The sequence below is a fragment of the Ostrinia nubilalis genome, chromosome 9 (assembly GCF_963855985.1).
Source record: "Ostrinia nubilalis chromosome 9, ilOstNubi1.1, whole genome shotgun sequence".
NCBI lineage: Eukaryota > Metazoa > Arthropoda > Insecta > Lepidoptera > Crambidae > Ostrinia > Ostrinia nubilalis.
In genome coordinates, this window is record NC_087096.1 from 13,976,172 (window position 1) to 13,990,786 (window position 14,615).

At 37.9% G+C, this 14,615-nt stretch overlaps 3 protein-coding genes and 1 long non-coding RNA gene across 4 annotated transcripts in view; 2 read left to right on the forward strand and 2 right to left on the reverse strand.

Moving 5' to 3' along the window:
* The first annotated feature begins 1,268 nt into the window (after positions 1–1,268).
* Positions 1,269–3,576, forward strand: LOC135075039 (endonuclease III-like protein 1). The gene is made up of 5 exons (XM_063969410.1): positions 1,269–1,681; positions 1,794–1,928; positions 2,137–2,307; positions 2,467–2,626; positions 2,704–3,576. Exons 1-5 carry the CDS (start codon positions 1,448–1,450, stop codon positions 3,369–3,371), a joined length of 1,368 nt encoding a protein of 455 aa, XP_063825480.1. The 5' UTR covers positions 1,269–1,447; the 3' UTR covers positions 3,372–3,576.
* On the reverse strand, positions 3,567–4,541 carry LOC135075040 (nucleolar protein 12). The gene is made up of 3 exons (XM_063969411.1): positions 4,386–4,541; positions 4,198–4,303; positions 3,567–4,081 (listed from the first exon to the last, which is right to left on the reverse strand). Exons 1-3 carry the CDS (start codon positions 4,457–4,459, stop codon positions 3,587–3,589), a joined length of 675 nt encoding a protein of 224 aa, XP_063825481.1. The 5' UTR covers positions 4,460–4,541; the 3' UTR covers positions 3,567–3,586.
* A 396-nt stretch (positions 4,542–4,937) lies between these two features.
* The window catches only part of LOC135074858 (TATA-binding protein-associated factor 172), a 94,006-nt gene continuing 84,328 nt past the window's right edge, over positions 4,938–14,615 (forward strand). Inside the window, exon 1 of the mRNA XM_063969239.1 lies at positions 4,938–5,080. The gene's annotated coding sequence lies outside the window, so the exon portion shown is untranslated. The remainder of the gene's footprint in view (positions 5,081–14,615) is intronic.
* Positions 5,803–6,720, reverse strand: LOC135075042 (uncharacterized). The gene is made up of 2 exons (XR_010257949.1): positions 6,484–6,720; positions 5,803–5,965 (listed from the first exon to the last, which is right to left on the reverse strand). It is a non-coding gene; the product is annotated as an uncharacterized LOC135075042 (long non-coding RNA).

Here is a 14,615-nt window from a genome sequence, read left to right on the forward strand (position 1 = left end):
ATTTTCACAATCGATTCGTAATGTCTTTGATGAGGCGACCGCAGGAACGTCACTATTTGCGCAATCCTAGCAATGAAGTACGACATTTTCTGGTGCAGATTTTATCGCCATAAATTATGAAACTTGATAGTCATGGATTTGACTGACAGCTGTCCGTCAAATTCCCGCCCCGCACCCCGCACTGCACATATTTTGTTCGCGATGTCTGTTCTATACGTAGTAATATTACTTCAATGTCGATAGGTTACTTTATTTTGATGAATAAATGTTATTAAAAGTTTTTTTCTAAAACTCATAGTTTAGCTGGAAAAAAATATTTTCCATCCCAATAGTACGCCGGCTGCGCTCGATTCGGATATAATGACGTCACGCGGCCCTGCGTACGTTGACTTTTAGCGGCAAAAACGGTCTATGTTTATTACTTAATATCTTCGTAAGTAATGGTCCGATTTGGATAATTCAAAAAGATATATCTTTTTTATGTCTTAAAGATTAACGTAGATACTAGTTTTATTGAATTTTCTACAACAGTACTGATCCTCATTACAGTTAATTTTCGGAAACATAATCGAATAGCGATTAGCGAGGTCAGCCGAATGACGTCCGTTCTATTTTGTCCAGTGTTGTTCTTGATACGGCAATTGCCGTAATATACGGCATTTAGGCATCCTAGGCACCATAAATACGGTATACGGCAGCTCTTCCATTACCGTATCAAAATATACGGCAATTGATTAAGGTTGAGTTTTATGAGTTTTTCATGAGTTTTAGTAATCAAAAATATATTTCATTTAATGGAACACACCAACTTGTGAACCATATAAAAGAAACGTCAACAGAATTTAACCAAATGCAACCTTATCTCCGAGATGTTAATGTCTAAAATCGTTAGTTCCTCATTTTGGTAGATTCTTCACTTTTATTCGGGTAGGTTCTAGGACTAAACTATTCAAAACCTTTAAGTGACGAATAAAATAAGTAAGTTTAAAAGTAGTATACGCATAGTACATAATACATCACTTGTATTTTTTTTAATTTAAACCTTCCAACTAAACATTTTGTACAATACGGCAATTTTTTTTAGTTTTCCTTAAAAATACGGCAATTTTGGGATTAGAATACGGCAACCCTAAATTTGTCAGGAACAACACTGATTTTGTCTATTCTATTAATCATTCGTTCACCATTCACTCACTCGTCCGATTTTCAGCGAAATTGAAAAATCTAAACAAACACTGAAGAAAAGAATTTATAATCAATTGATCAATTCATTTCTGACTGAAACCTGAAACAGAGTTTATAATATAAACAATCATACTCGTGAAAAATCAAACAAATTAGTATTATAAGTTGGCAGTGGTTTCGCTTTTTCTTGATGCGGTATATTTTTGATTTTTGTGAATTTTAAGTTAATAACATTATATTTATTGGAAGATTGCTGTTAAAAATGCCGCGAGGGAAGCCTAAGGCAGCTAAGACATTGTCTAAAGATGTAATAAAACCCGTAACTGACCAGAAGGATAACAATGATAAAGTTACAGAATTGGTTTTAAAGTCTGAGCCATCTGATGAAACTGAACCTACTACAATTAGTGGAACTGTACCAGATTTGAATCAGTTTAAGTTTCAAAAGAAGCCACATGTTAAAATTGAGTTTGAGGTGGATTCCCCTACAAAACAGGTAAAGTAACTAATCACTCTTTGGTACAATGTTACAATACTGTCAATAAATAAATATGTAAATAGAGCTATAAAAGCAGGCATCTAAATAATTCATTTGTTTAAACTTGCAGGAAGGAGGTGGTCTCTGGGAGCCTCCAAATTGGAGGGAGTTTTTGCTAAATTTACGGAATATGAGATCAAACAATGATGCACCTGTGGACTCCATGGGCTGTCATATGGCGATGGATGAAAATGCACCTCCTGAGGTATATCATATTTGTGGACTGAGTTTGTTTTGCTTCTGAAATTGCTATTTCGAAGAGGGTAGTAGAAAGTTTGTGCTACTGGAAGTTGCTGTCCACCTTGCTTGATCATGATCATCATTTCAGCCACAGGACATCTACTGCTGAACATGGGTCATTGATACATTGATTGTCTAAAAAAAAATTTTAAATGTTCATTACTAACTTTTAGGTAATGAGGTATCAAAGCCTAATAGCCCTTATGCTATCCAGTCAGACAAAAGACCAGGTCACATTTGCAGCAATGGAACGTTTGCGAGCCCGTGGACTTACTGTAGACAATGTCTTGAATATGACTGATGAAGAATTGGGGAAGTTGATATATCCAGTTGGATTTTGGAAGGTAATTTAAATGTGATAATTTGAGTAATTTACTTACTATTGTCTTTTGACTGATGGTGTTTCATAAATACTAGCATAAACAACACTTGAGTTCCTAGGAACTCCTAGGTAAAGAACATGTTTATGGTAATTGATATAAGTCTTAAAACGTGTTTTCCAGACAAAAGTGAAGTACATAAAAAAGACAACACAGACCCTGAAAGAACAGTACAACAGTGACATTCCAGACTCAGTTGAAAAGCTGTGCAAACTGACTGGAGTGGGGCCAAAGATGGCACATATTTGTATGAAAGTTGCATGGAATAAAGTCACTGGAATTGGTAACTTAAATCCTTAAATAACATTATATTGTTTCACATTAATTTAATATTGATATTAACCTTTTTAAATTTTCTAGGTGTTGACACCCATGTGCATAGAATAAGCAACAGAATTGGATGGGTAAAGAAAACTACAGCAACTCCTGAAGATACTAGGAAAGCATTACAGTCATGGCTCCCTTTTGAATTGTGGAGTGAAGTCAATCATCTCATGGTGGGATTTGGTCAGACAATTTGTTTACCCATTAGTCCCATATGCAATGAATGTTTGAATAAAGATATATGCCCCTCAAGTGGTAAAGGGAGGACTCCTAAGAAATCACCAATGAAACAAGAAATCAAAGCAGAAGTTTCAGAAGATAAAGTTTTTGAAGAGAAAAAAGACATTCCTATTTTTAAGATTGAGCCAGCTCAGCCAAAGAAAAAGAAAGTTACCCCTAAAATAGAGCAACACAATGAAACTAGTGATCAAACCAATTTAATAAATAAGAAAACAAACAAAAGCAAAAAAGTAAATGATAAAAATGTACCCGAGAATGAAAGTATTAATGAATTTGACAATTTTAAACTACCTGATAAAGTTTTGAAGAGTCCGAAAATCAAAGATAAAATTGAATTGGATAATAAAAGGTCTCCTATGAAAAGAAAATCACCACGTAACAAGGTGACTGAAAATCTAGATGTTGAAAAAAGCTCTCTTGAGTCAGTTGTTCAAAAGAAAAGAACAAGGGTTGTTAAAAAGTGAAAGAAATGTGATGATTTTGTAAGGAATGTTTCAATTTTGCGTTTCTTACCTGTTATTGTTTTTTGAATCTGTTAAACAGATTGAATGTTAATTTGTTAAGATAAAATTTGAGTACCTTATTAGTTATAATCATGTGATCTAATTTTATTTTTCTTAATTGCCAATGCATGTTATTATAAGAAATAAAAGAATATAAACATTCAAATGTGTATTGATTAATGTTTTCGTCTTCCAATCTTTTTCTTAGATTTATCTTTACGTGGTGCAACCTTAGCTTTTAGTCCCTTCTTCTGCTGAGATTTCTTCTTATTTTTTACCCTATCAAGTTTGCTTTTCATTTGGAATACTTTGCTTTTCTGTATTTTCTTTGTGGCTTGTTTTTTCAGCATTTTTTTTATTTCTTTCTTAGTCTTTGTGTTTTCATCCTCATTTTCTTCTGTTTCTGACTCTTCCTCAGCACTTTCTTCATCAGAACCCATCCCTGGAATATTTTCAGCCACTTTTTCTTTCTTTTTGGGGGTATCTTTCTTTATGTTAGTTTCCTTAGGTGTGTTCTGGCCTATAACTAGATCTCTTTTTTGCAGGGTGTCTGCAGACAGCTCAACTATCTTAACATTTACATCGTCATCCTCATATTCCTCTTGAAGTAACTGTTCGATGTCAGGGATGGGTCTGCTTGATACAATCAACTTCTTATATGATTCTTTGTTCTGAAATTAAATAAGATAAATGTATTTTGAAGATTTGTATAGTTGTTATTTCAAAATACAGCATATTTTGCGGATATAAAGATCCGATGATAAATGCTATGCAAATTATAACCTACTTCTTGTTTTATTCTTCTTTTCTCTTCTTTCAGCATTCGCTGTAGTTCCTCCTGGGCTTTCTTCTTACGCTCGAGTTTTCTCTTCCGAAATCCACACAGAAATTCTCTGAAAATTAAGTTCGACATTAGTTGAAAGAACATTTTCAAATCACAAAATTTATTTATTAGCACATTTTATTCATCATTACTTTCTTTTATTTTCGTCGAACACCAGACTGATCTTCTTCTTCCGATCTTGGTTCTTGTTTTTCCTTTTACCCATAGTTATTGGTAATCAGTATTGTTTTTATTCAAAAACACTAACAAAATAACCTCAAACAAAACTCGCACACACGCGCACGGCACGAAATCGAACAGCTGAAACTGACGTTTCATGTGTCAGTTTTGCGTTTCGTTCCAGTTTAATGTTAATTTTTCTGAGTATTTTTAATTTTTTTTCTTAACTGTCTTTTCCGTAAATAATTTAACTCACATGATAATTATTTTTTTGGTATTATTTTTGCTAATTAGGCTAGATTAGAATCAAATTGGTATTGAATATGTTTTGATATCAAAACGTGGACGATATTGCATTTCAATGACGATTTTTGGCAAACAATCAAGAATTTTTGAATTCCAAGCTTCTGATTGGTCCATAGAAGCAATTATTATTTTTTATGATCTTCTTTTCAGCCAATCAGCGCGCAACTCTACAATAAAGACGGACTCATCAGCAGCATGGCTGTCAGTATAAATTTGAAGCTTGGACGATGCGCTTCCTCTCGTCGCTTTGGTTTTTTTTGTTTGTGCAATTTGACGAAAATGTTATCGTGTGTGATTATATGTGGCATCAATTATGGAGATATTTGGATGCAGTGACCTGATAACTCCCTTGTTGTGCAAGGTGAGCATCAGATTTTATGATATAAATGAAGATATTCATCAAAAATGTTGACAGTGATTCTTGCAAAATGGTTTTAGCTAATTTCGTGCCATCAAAAAATCAATCTGAACCACACTACGTGTGTACTTTTGATCCGAGTGTATTTTGGTCAACCCAAGGTCGTGTAGAAAGGTTTCAAATGCGAGATCAATAATTGGAATAATCAATACGATTATATTTGCACAGCCATATGTTAGCATCTCAGAATACAGAACAAACCAGAAGGAGTGTTCGATAACATTTCTACGCGGCAACTTGTGTCCAAAATACTTCCCCTCCCGCGCCCCTCTACCCCCTTTAGTGTTACTAGCGCCGTGTGACACCCCCATTTTTGGGGTAAAATTATGTAATTTTTTAAAGAGATGTTAAACAAGTAAAAAATAAGTAAGTGAAATAAGTACACACGGCCAGTGTTAACTATCCATTTCCGTTTTTGCTCTCGCTCTTATCAAATGGTGATTCTTTGCGATAGAACGAGACGACATGACTGGCCATAGGCATAGATAGTACCTACCTACCTATGAATTTAATTTTTACTCCGAAGTAACTAAGTGTAAGATGATTATTTATTTCTATTAAATAGTGTAATATATGTACTATATTTTATGTAGGTATAATATGTTATTTAAAAGTCAATTACAAAAGTCGAATATAAATTTTAGAATGCCAAGTAAAACAAAAAAGAAACTTAAGGTTCTTTATTATGTAAACATATCGACAACAAAACATTTGTTTACGGCGCAGTAGTGCTTTTAGTTTAACTTTTCTTGGAGTCAAAAACAGAATCCAAATCAAAAACATCACCAATACTTAAATTTGATTGCGAGGCAACTCTGGCTGTGTATCCTGAAAAAAAATCAGAGTAAGTATGTAAGCAATAATTAATTACTTAAAATTATTATTAAATATACAAATATTGCTGCTGCTGATCTGTTGATACCAATGCCTTACTTTTGAATAAATGGGAAAGTATGAAATTCACGATAGTAATTTATTATCTCCTCATTATTAGGGAGTAATATTATAAATTAATTCAATATATTGAAATCAAATCAAAATCAAAAATATTTATTCAGTTTAGACCACAAGTGGCACTTATAATTTAATTAATCAGGTTGTCATGTCATGGATGAAATTACACTAAAAACTAATTAAAACAAAGAGGATGGGGAAAATATTCCATTATTCTGTGGTAACGCTAACAAAATTAACGCGTGAATTTTTTATAAGTAGACAAATGTAATTCAATATAAAAAAGTAGGGTAAAATATTCCGTTGACCTGTGGCAACACTTACAAAATACAACCGTGATTTTTTTTGAAAATTATTATTTAATTAAAATGAATTGGAAATGTGCTACTTACGGATAAAACATGATCCCATGCACTTTCTTCGTAATTCCAGTAGCATTCTTACATGTTGGAACGGCACAAGACGGCATAATTTAATTATAAAGTGTCAATCTGACGGATATGTAAACAATGCGCGCGCCGGCCATTGACTGATTGCTCTAAAGTCAAAGTAGTGCGATTTGGAGTACTTTATATGAATACACATTTACGCCCGTTGACGGTTTCTGGTTTGTTCCGTATTCTGAGGTTAGCATGCGTGAAAGGGTCGCTTTTCTTACCTGTGTAAATACCGTTACGTGTAGTTCTATGATAGATTAGTGTGACCCGTCGTGGCTTCCAGATGAATTTGTGATTGGTAGATTTAGAAAAAAAGATAATTTCAATTATTCTTGTGATACCTACAAAAATACAGATAATGAGTTCATCATGCACTCTGTCTGACCTTTGTCATCTAAGAGTTAAATAATTATCCACTTCTCGGTCTTCTTTGGTTAAAATATATCTAATTAATTATCTAATTAATTAAATTATACACTTACAAAATTGATATTGTTATGGCCTTGTTTAAATTGTTGTTTATTTCTAAAGAATTTGTTATGAAACTCAAATCATATTGCAGCATATCTAATTACTGAGCATAAGTTTACTTATTTACGTAAACGGATAAGTGAAAGAACCCTTCAAGTACTTGCTTTTCGAGACAATAGAATTAAATTGTTATCGCAGTACCATGAAACTGCTTAGAGTTTCATGGGATAAAGTAAGCAATAAATAAGTCGAAAACTAACAATGTTACAAGACCACTTTTATATTTTAAAAATAAAATGTTATAAATCTTTACTATTTGTTAAGTAAACGTCTGATTCCCTGACGTGTGGGGTTGTGATTTTTTTATTAGGCAAGTGTATTTTAATGGTTGATGTGAAGAAATATGAAGCGATATAAACAAATCAATTAAATAAACCAATTAGTATCATAAATGGTTCAAATGGATTACTAATGTTTGGCCAAAAAACGTTTCCCAAATTATCACATGGCAAACAACGTTTCGCAAATTTTCATTTGGCAAATTCTCATTTGGCAAAACAACTAATTGCAAACTTTTAATTCGCAAATGTCTTTTTTGGCATATTATTGTTTAGCAAATTATTGTTTGGCAAAGTATGTTTTGCCAAATGTTTCATTTGGCAAAAATATTTCACGATAAACTATTAACAAAATAATTTGATTGGTGCATAGAATGGAATACAAATTAGCTTGTGGTTATTATTTTGTTTAGTGGGAAGCTAATATAAAATTTGTTCTAAATTAATTTTTATATTTCATTATTTTTATCGAAACCAAATGATTAATTAACAATAGAGGTGATTCTAGCGCTCGGCGGCCGCTGCCGCGGCACGCTTCGCTCGCCTTCGCGCGTTAAGGGTCACTGTTCTAACCTAACCTAACCTACTATTTTCTGCAAAACCTACTTTCGCATCCATACTATTTTCTGCAAACTCTTTGTTTTACATAAAATTCTTGTGAAAACCATGATCATCTGCCTTATGCTTTGATTTGTGGATAACGGTGGGTAAGCATGTGAAGTGTCAATTTGACCAAATAAATTATTTGGGATATAATATTTGGCAAAATAAAACATTTGCTATATAAACATTTGCCAAGCAAAATTTTGCCAAATGATAATTTGACCAAATGAATCAGTTGCGAAAAGTACATTTGCTAAAAGTTCATTTGGGAAATGAAACTTTGGCGATAAGTTGTTTGCCAAGTGAAATTTGTCGAAAAGTAATTTGGCCAAACGGAAGGATACCGGTTCAAATACATGCCTCATTAATTAATTTTTATTACAGTTGGCCTGTTACTTTCTAGACTATGTATTTGATTTAGCAATTTTTATTATGGTTAGTTATTTTTTAAGGAATAGATCAACTGTTAGATAGGTGATCAAAATATTTCGTCGGCGTCGTCGAACAACGTCGTATGATCGCAACCGTCAAAATCTGTTTTTTTGCATTAAACTACTCTAAAATAGCCCCTTTATAAACTATTTTTTTATTTTTTCAAAATACGTAATAATATCGAAGATACAGAATCGAACACCGACGGATGTGATTATTCTAACGCAGTACAGAGACGTGTTTGTGCAAGCGTCATTGTACTTCGGAAGACTGCACATCGTTTGTTGGAATAGCTTATACATTTGTATTCGTATTGATATTGAATGTATCTAGAATTTCGTCTTTATATCTATAAGTTTGGACACTTTATCGTTTTGATGACTGAAAGTCACAACCATCTCTTTACTAGGGAATTCAGAGAAAAAAAAACTGTGACGTACGTACACACCCGTCGTTGTACTAGGAAGTTCGAAAATAAAAGAAACAGTGTCCTTTTGTTTTTATTTTATGGTATTTGTAGGTAGATTGATGAGTATAAACATTATGAATGTTTGGTACAAAATAATTGTTTTTGGTGGCGGATGTACTGAACTTACATTGTTCTAAGGACTTTTGTTTGACGTTTCATCAGAACCATCGTTGTACTTCGGTAAAGTTTGGTAATTTTGACGTCGGATATACACAACCGACTTTGTACTAGGGACGGGTATTCCAATTGCGTCTTTGTTCTATTTTTAAATTGCTTAAAAAATAAAATAAAAAATTGAGACTACAATAATTAGATTTTAATGTTTCTTTTTGACGATTTGTTACTCAAAATAAACATTGTGTTAAAAATAAAGTTTTTTTTTGCGTATACAGGATGACATCTTGTAATGAGTGAACATCCTTGTAAAGGATTATAGTGCATGTCATTTGCAATCAAATTAGATAAGTATTTGCCTACGCAAAACACAATGTAATTTTTCCATACAAAAAATCAAAATAATAATAATTAATATCCTGTAGCTGATTTTAAATTTTCCTGCTTGTAAGCTAAGGTAGAAAAAGCCCAAACTATAAATAATAAAAGACTTTATTAAACACACAGTAAAACATAAAAGTAATAAAATAAAAGAAAAAAGTGTGATAAAGGGGCGCCCGCTCAATTTTTATCGGAACACCATGTTAGGATGTCCCTATTAAAACTGAGAAATGCTTGACTTTTGCCTAGGAATATGCCTACATAAATAAATTGGTTACAATAACCTGTTATCCCTTACAAGGATGTTCACTTATAACACGTCACCCTGTAAGTATAGGTATGCTTAGAAAGCTTTTCGTCTTTATTTTATTCATTTCTAAGTAGCACTTACACCGTCAAATCAATGCCCCCTTTACCCTTTCAAGCAGATCCCAACATTATTAAAAAAATGCAAGATCTTATAGGTGGTAGTTTTTGCATCCAGTGCCTTCCTGCTACCTTTATGAGATCATCGTTCCGCCTGGGTTTGTGGGTGGATGTCGCACGATTCGTTTTTCGGTATGCCGCCTACTCCAGAACCTTGGTGCCCCATTGGCCGTAAGTTTTGCGTACTATGTGTCCTGCCTATTGTCACTCAGCATGCTAATCTGTCGGGATATGTCATCGAGTTTAGTTTGGTTACGGACCTCCCTCATTTATGATTTGATCTCGTAAAGAAACACTGACATAACCCTTGCTATAGCACTCCGTGCAACTTTGAGCTTCTTTGAGAGCCAACGTTTTGGACCTATAATAGGGTAACACACACTGATAGTAGACTCTCGTCTTTAGGCACTTTAGGATTTTGGACGAAAAGATGTCTAGTTTTCCGGATACTGCCCAGTCGAGGTAGATTCGTCGATTGACCTCTTTCTCGAAGTTGGACCTACCTAGCTAAATCTTTTGTCCAAGGTAGACATCCTACTTGTCAACAATCTCAAGAATTGAGATCCCAACCGAACTTGGGTAGGGTGCAACATGGACATTCGACATAAGCTCATTTTTTCCATGTTCATCCAAAGGCCCCGTTGGGATACTCGATTAAGGTCTTTAATATTGTGTCGAGGTCTTCCAAAGATTCTGCCATGACCATAATATTATCGTCGGCATACCTAAGGTGAGTGTTGTACTCGTCGTTGATATTTATGCCGAATCCTTTCATTCCAGGAGTTGGACAGGTGAACAGTTTTGGAAATAGGTATAAAATCTCCCAGCCTTACGCCTCGCTGTAGTGGAATCGCGCTCGTGCTCTGCTTCTGTATTCGGGCCGGATTGGTGCGTTCATGTAGAAGTACTTCAGTACCTCGATGTAACAAGAGTCGATACGGCCGCGGTGCAGGGAGAGATTGCAGCACTGCCCAAATTTCGATCAAATCGAAGGCCTTCTCATAGTCCACGAACTCCAAGCATAGTGGCAAGTTATACTCTTCGATCTTCTGCATAACCTGCCGCAGTATATGGATGTGGTTTATCTATCCTTGATTTTTGTTAATTTTCTTTGATACCTATTGTCTCAGAATTGCTAAAACCAAGTGGCAGTGGGCGGGGCACATAGCTCGTAGAGACGATGGCCGTTGGGGCAGAAAAGTTCTCGAGTGGCGACCACGGGCTGGAAGACGTAGCGTGGGCAGGCCTCCTACTAGGTGGACTGACGATCTCGTAAAGGTCGCGGGAAGAGCCTGGATGCGGGCAGCGCAGGACCGTGCATTGTGGAAAACCTTGGAGGAGGCCTTTGTCCAGCAGTGGACGTCATTTGGCTGAAACGACGACGACGACGACCTATTGTCTTTATTTATAAATTAATTAATAATAAAACCTAATAAACAATGTTTTTTATTTATTTCCTCCAACTTTCTTCATCATCCGACGGGTACTCATGGCAGAAGTTCCGTAGAATAATGACTAAAAGTGACATACGTCATATATTTGATTAAAAAAATTCGCAGAACAACGACGGTTTATCACATACATCCTCAAATTGTCCATAGAACAATGACGCATGTGATTTTTACAAAAAACTAAGTATTTTTGGAGATGGGTACATAGTTTATATAAAATAACATCTTTATGTTTATAACATCCCCAAATTTGAAACCGATCAGCCAAGTAGTTTTTTTTTGTAGACACAAAAAACCGGTTCCAAAACTTCAAAACGCTCTCCTGGAAACTTAACATTTTGCAGATACGTCGTTGTTCGACGACGCCGACGATTTATTAATAACATGCTTACAATTTTTTTGTGAACAGGAAAGACTGTTGTTTGTCACTACTGACTTACTCATTCATGAGGGCTGAGTTGCACCAGCTTACTCAAATCAAATCAAATCAAAATTATCTTTATTTGTGTAGACTAATTAAATTAGTACTTACAAATCGGCAAATGCTCTTTTGGTGTCTACTCTATTTGTGCGTGTATGAGGGTCCATAAGATAAAAGAAACGTACACTTTAGATGATGATTTATTAGACACTGACTTGTCACATAAGATCTCAAACAGTTTTGTATAACGCTTTACATATTAGGAATACGTATGAGTAATCTCGCTAATGCCCGCTACAATACATCCCCCTTTCTTAAAAATAAAATACATGGTTAAACATTGTAACATACATGGTTACTGTTGCTTGTGTAGGGGCCAGGGGACGCGATGACAAATGAAAAACTGCTTATTTCAAACTGCACTGTTTTTAATTGCACACAAATCACATACTATGTACATTGAGAGTGACAGACAAAAAAGGACTAATAATTTTTTGCACAATCGGTTCGCTCCTTCCCCTCCCCGCCGCCGTGCCCGCCCCCCCTCGCGCGTGGCGCCGCAGGGCGGCGGGTAGCGGAACCAAACGAATTTAATTTTAGGCGCGAATGAGTTTAAATTTTAGGCGCGTCGCTAACATCCCCCACCCTAGTGCTGTCACAGCACTCATCACTCAGGATGATAGGTGCTACGTTGGCCACCGACCGCCGTAACCTCCCGGTCGCAGTACGCACTTCGACCAGCCTGATGACCCCGTCCTTGCCCGGGAAGACATGTGTAACCACCCCCTTCGGCCAGGTGTTGCGCGTAGACTGGGGGTCTGCCAGAAAAACAAGGTCCCCGACCTTTACTGACGTCGTTTCATCCCGCCATTTCCTCCGGGGGATGAGATCAGGCAGGATTTCCTTCACCCACCTCTGCCAGTACATGTCAGTCAGTCGTTGCGCCGTACGCCAAAGCTTGCGCAAGTGCAGGTCTGAGTTCTCGTACTTTCCTATGACAGGTAAGTTGGAAGACGTACCGAGAAGAAAATGGTTGGGGGTAAGCGACTCAACGTCCCCTGGTTCGACAGACACGTGCATCAGGGGGCGGCTGTTGACAATATTTTCCACCTCAGCCATCAGAGTGCTCAACACTTCTTCCCGTGGTGCACGCTCAGATAATATGACTTTCAGCGATGTCTTCACGCTACGTACGAGCCTCTCCCACGCCCCACCCCAATGGGGACTGGCGGGAGGGATAAAAGTCCACTCCATTCCGTTGTTAATACCCTCGTTACTTAACTTTTCAGTGTCCAAAAGCAGCATCGATCGCTTCAACTCCGTGTCGGCGCCCCTCAGGTTAGTACCGTTATCAGAGTAGAGATGAAGAGGCCAGCCACGCCTGGCCGCCATCCGACGCAACGCCATGATCAGCGAGTCCGACGTGAGGGAGGAAACCAGTTCGATATGGACTGCGCGTACCGTGAGGCAGGTAAATAGGACACCATAGCGCTTTTCCCGTCGCCGGCCAATGGAAACCTCCATCGGCCCAAACAGGTCCAGCCCACAGTGTGAAAAAGGTCGCTGGTGATGGGCAACTCGGGCTTCGGGTAACTCACCCATCCGTGGCGCCTGCGGCCTGCTCTTGCGAATCCTGCACAGCATACACCTGGATACTACGGCCTTGACGGTAGGTCTCAGCCGCAACAGCCAGTAACGCTGTCTTAACTCGTTCACAACAGTCTCCTGATTACCATGAGCCGCCCTCGTGTGGTAGTGACGTACGATAAGTCTGGCTACGGGATGTCGACCATCTAGAATTACCGGTCTCTTCACCTCCATGCTCACGTTCGCCGCGGCGTCGATGCGACCGCCGACTCTGAGCACGCCGTGTTCGTCTAGATAGGGAGACAAGGAAAGTAACCTGCTGCTGCGGTGCAATGACCTCTCATTCGTAATCGCAGCCAAGTCATCCGGAAAGCTATCGCTTTGCGATTGTTTTATCAACAACCGCTCAGCACACTCCATTAGGTCCCGGTCGATCTGCCCGGACCGTCCTCTGCAGATATTTATAAATTTTAACACGGTAGCCGTAGTCCGTAACAATCGAAGCCAGGAAGAAAATCGTTCCGGGTCTGGTACGGGCAGATCAACCGAGACGTGTTTCAAGACTGCAACGCACTCTGACGTCACCGTCGGCTCAACTGTGCTCGGCCGAATCACATCATTAGGCCACCCAGACTCATCAAAGTATAAAAATTTCGGCCCTGCAAACCATTCCTCCTGCAATGCCATATCGAAGTTCTCCCGAGTGGCTAAATCGGCAACGTTTAATTTTGTAGGTACATACCTCCAGTCCTCCGCACGCGTCAACTCGTCAATCTCACCTAGGCGGTTCGCTTCGAACGCTTTGTACGTGCGCGCGTTGTTACGAATCCAATGGAGAACCGTAGTCGAGTCGCACCAAAAATACCTACGCGCGGGCGCTATTCTATGTTCCTTTCCAATAGTGTTAGACAACCTAGCGGCTAACAAGGCGGCTTGCAGTTCGGCCCGGGGCATCGTCAAAGGTTTTACAGGCATGACTTTGCACTTACTTGCGATGAATGCAACGTGAATGACACCATTCAATTCCCACCGCCAATACGCAACAGTACACATCGCTTTAGTACTAGCATCGCAAAACATGTGTAGCTGTACGTTAGTATAATCGGATGCGGCTGCTGTCGTAGCGGCGCGGCCGCGGCTCGTAGTCACTGCTACGAAGCCTTTGGCGCTCGTAGCATTATGTGGCGCGGGCGCGGGGAGCGATGACGTCACCGGGACAGGTATTACCGTAGCCCGTGTCGTAGCAGTGGAGTCGATCGGCGCGTCCTCCATCTCGCTCGCACTCGCAGGTATCGATGCTGCTTCTCCGTCGCTCGCCGCCGTCACCGATGATTTGCTACAGCGTTTATAGAATCTAGGTATGCGTATTGCATGAACCGATTTTAATAAATCAA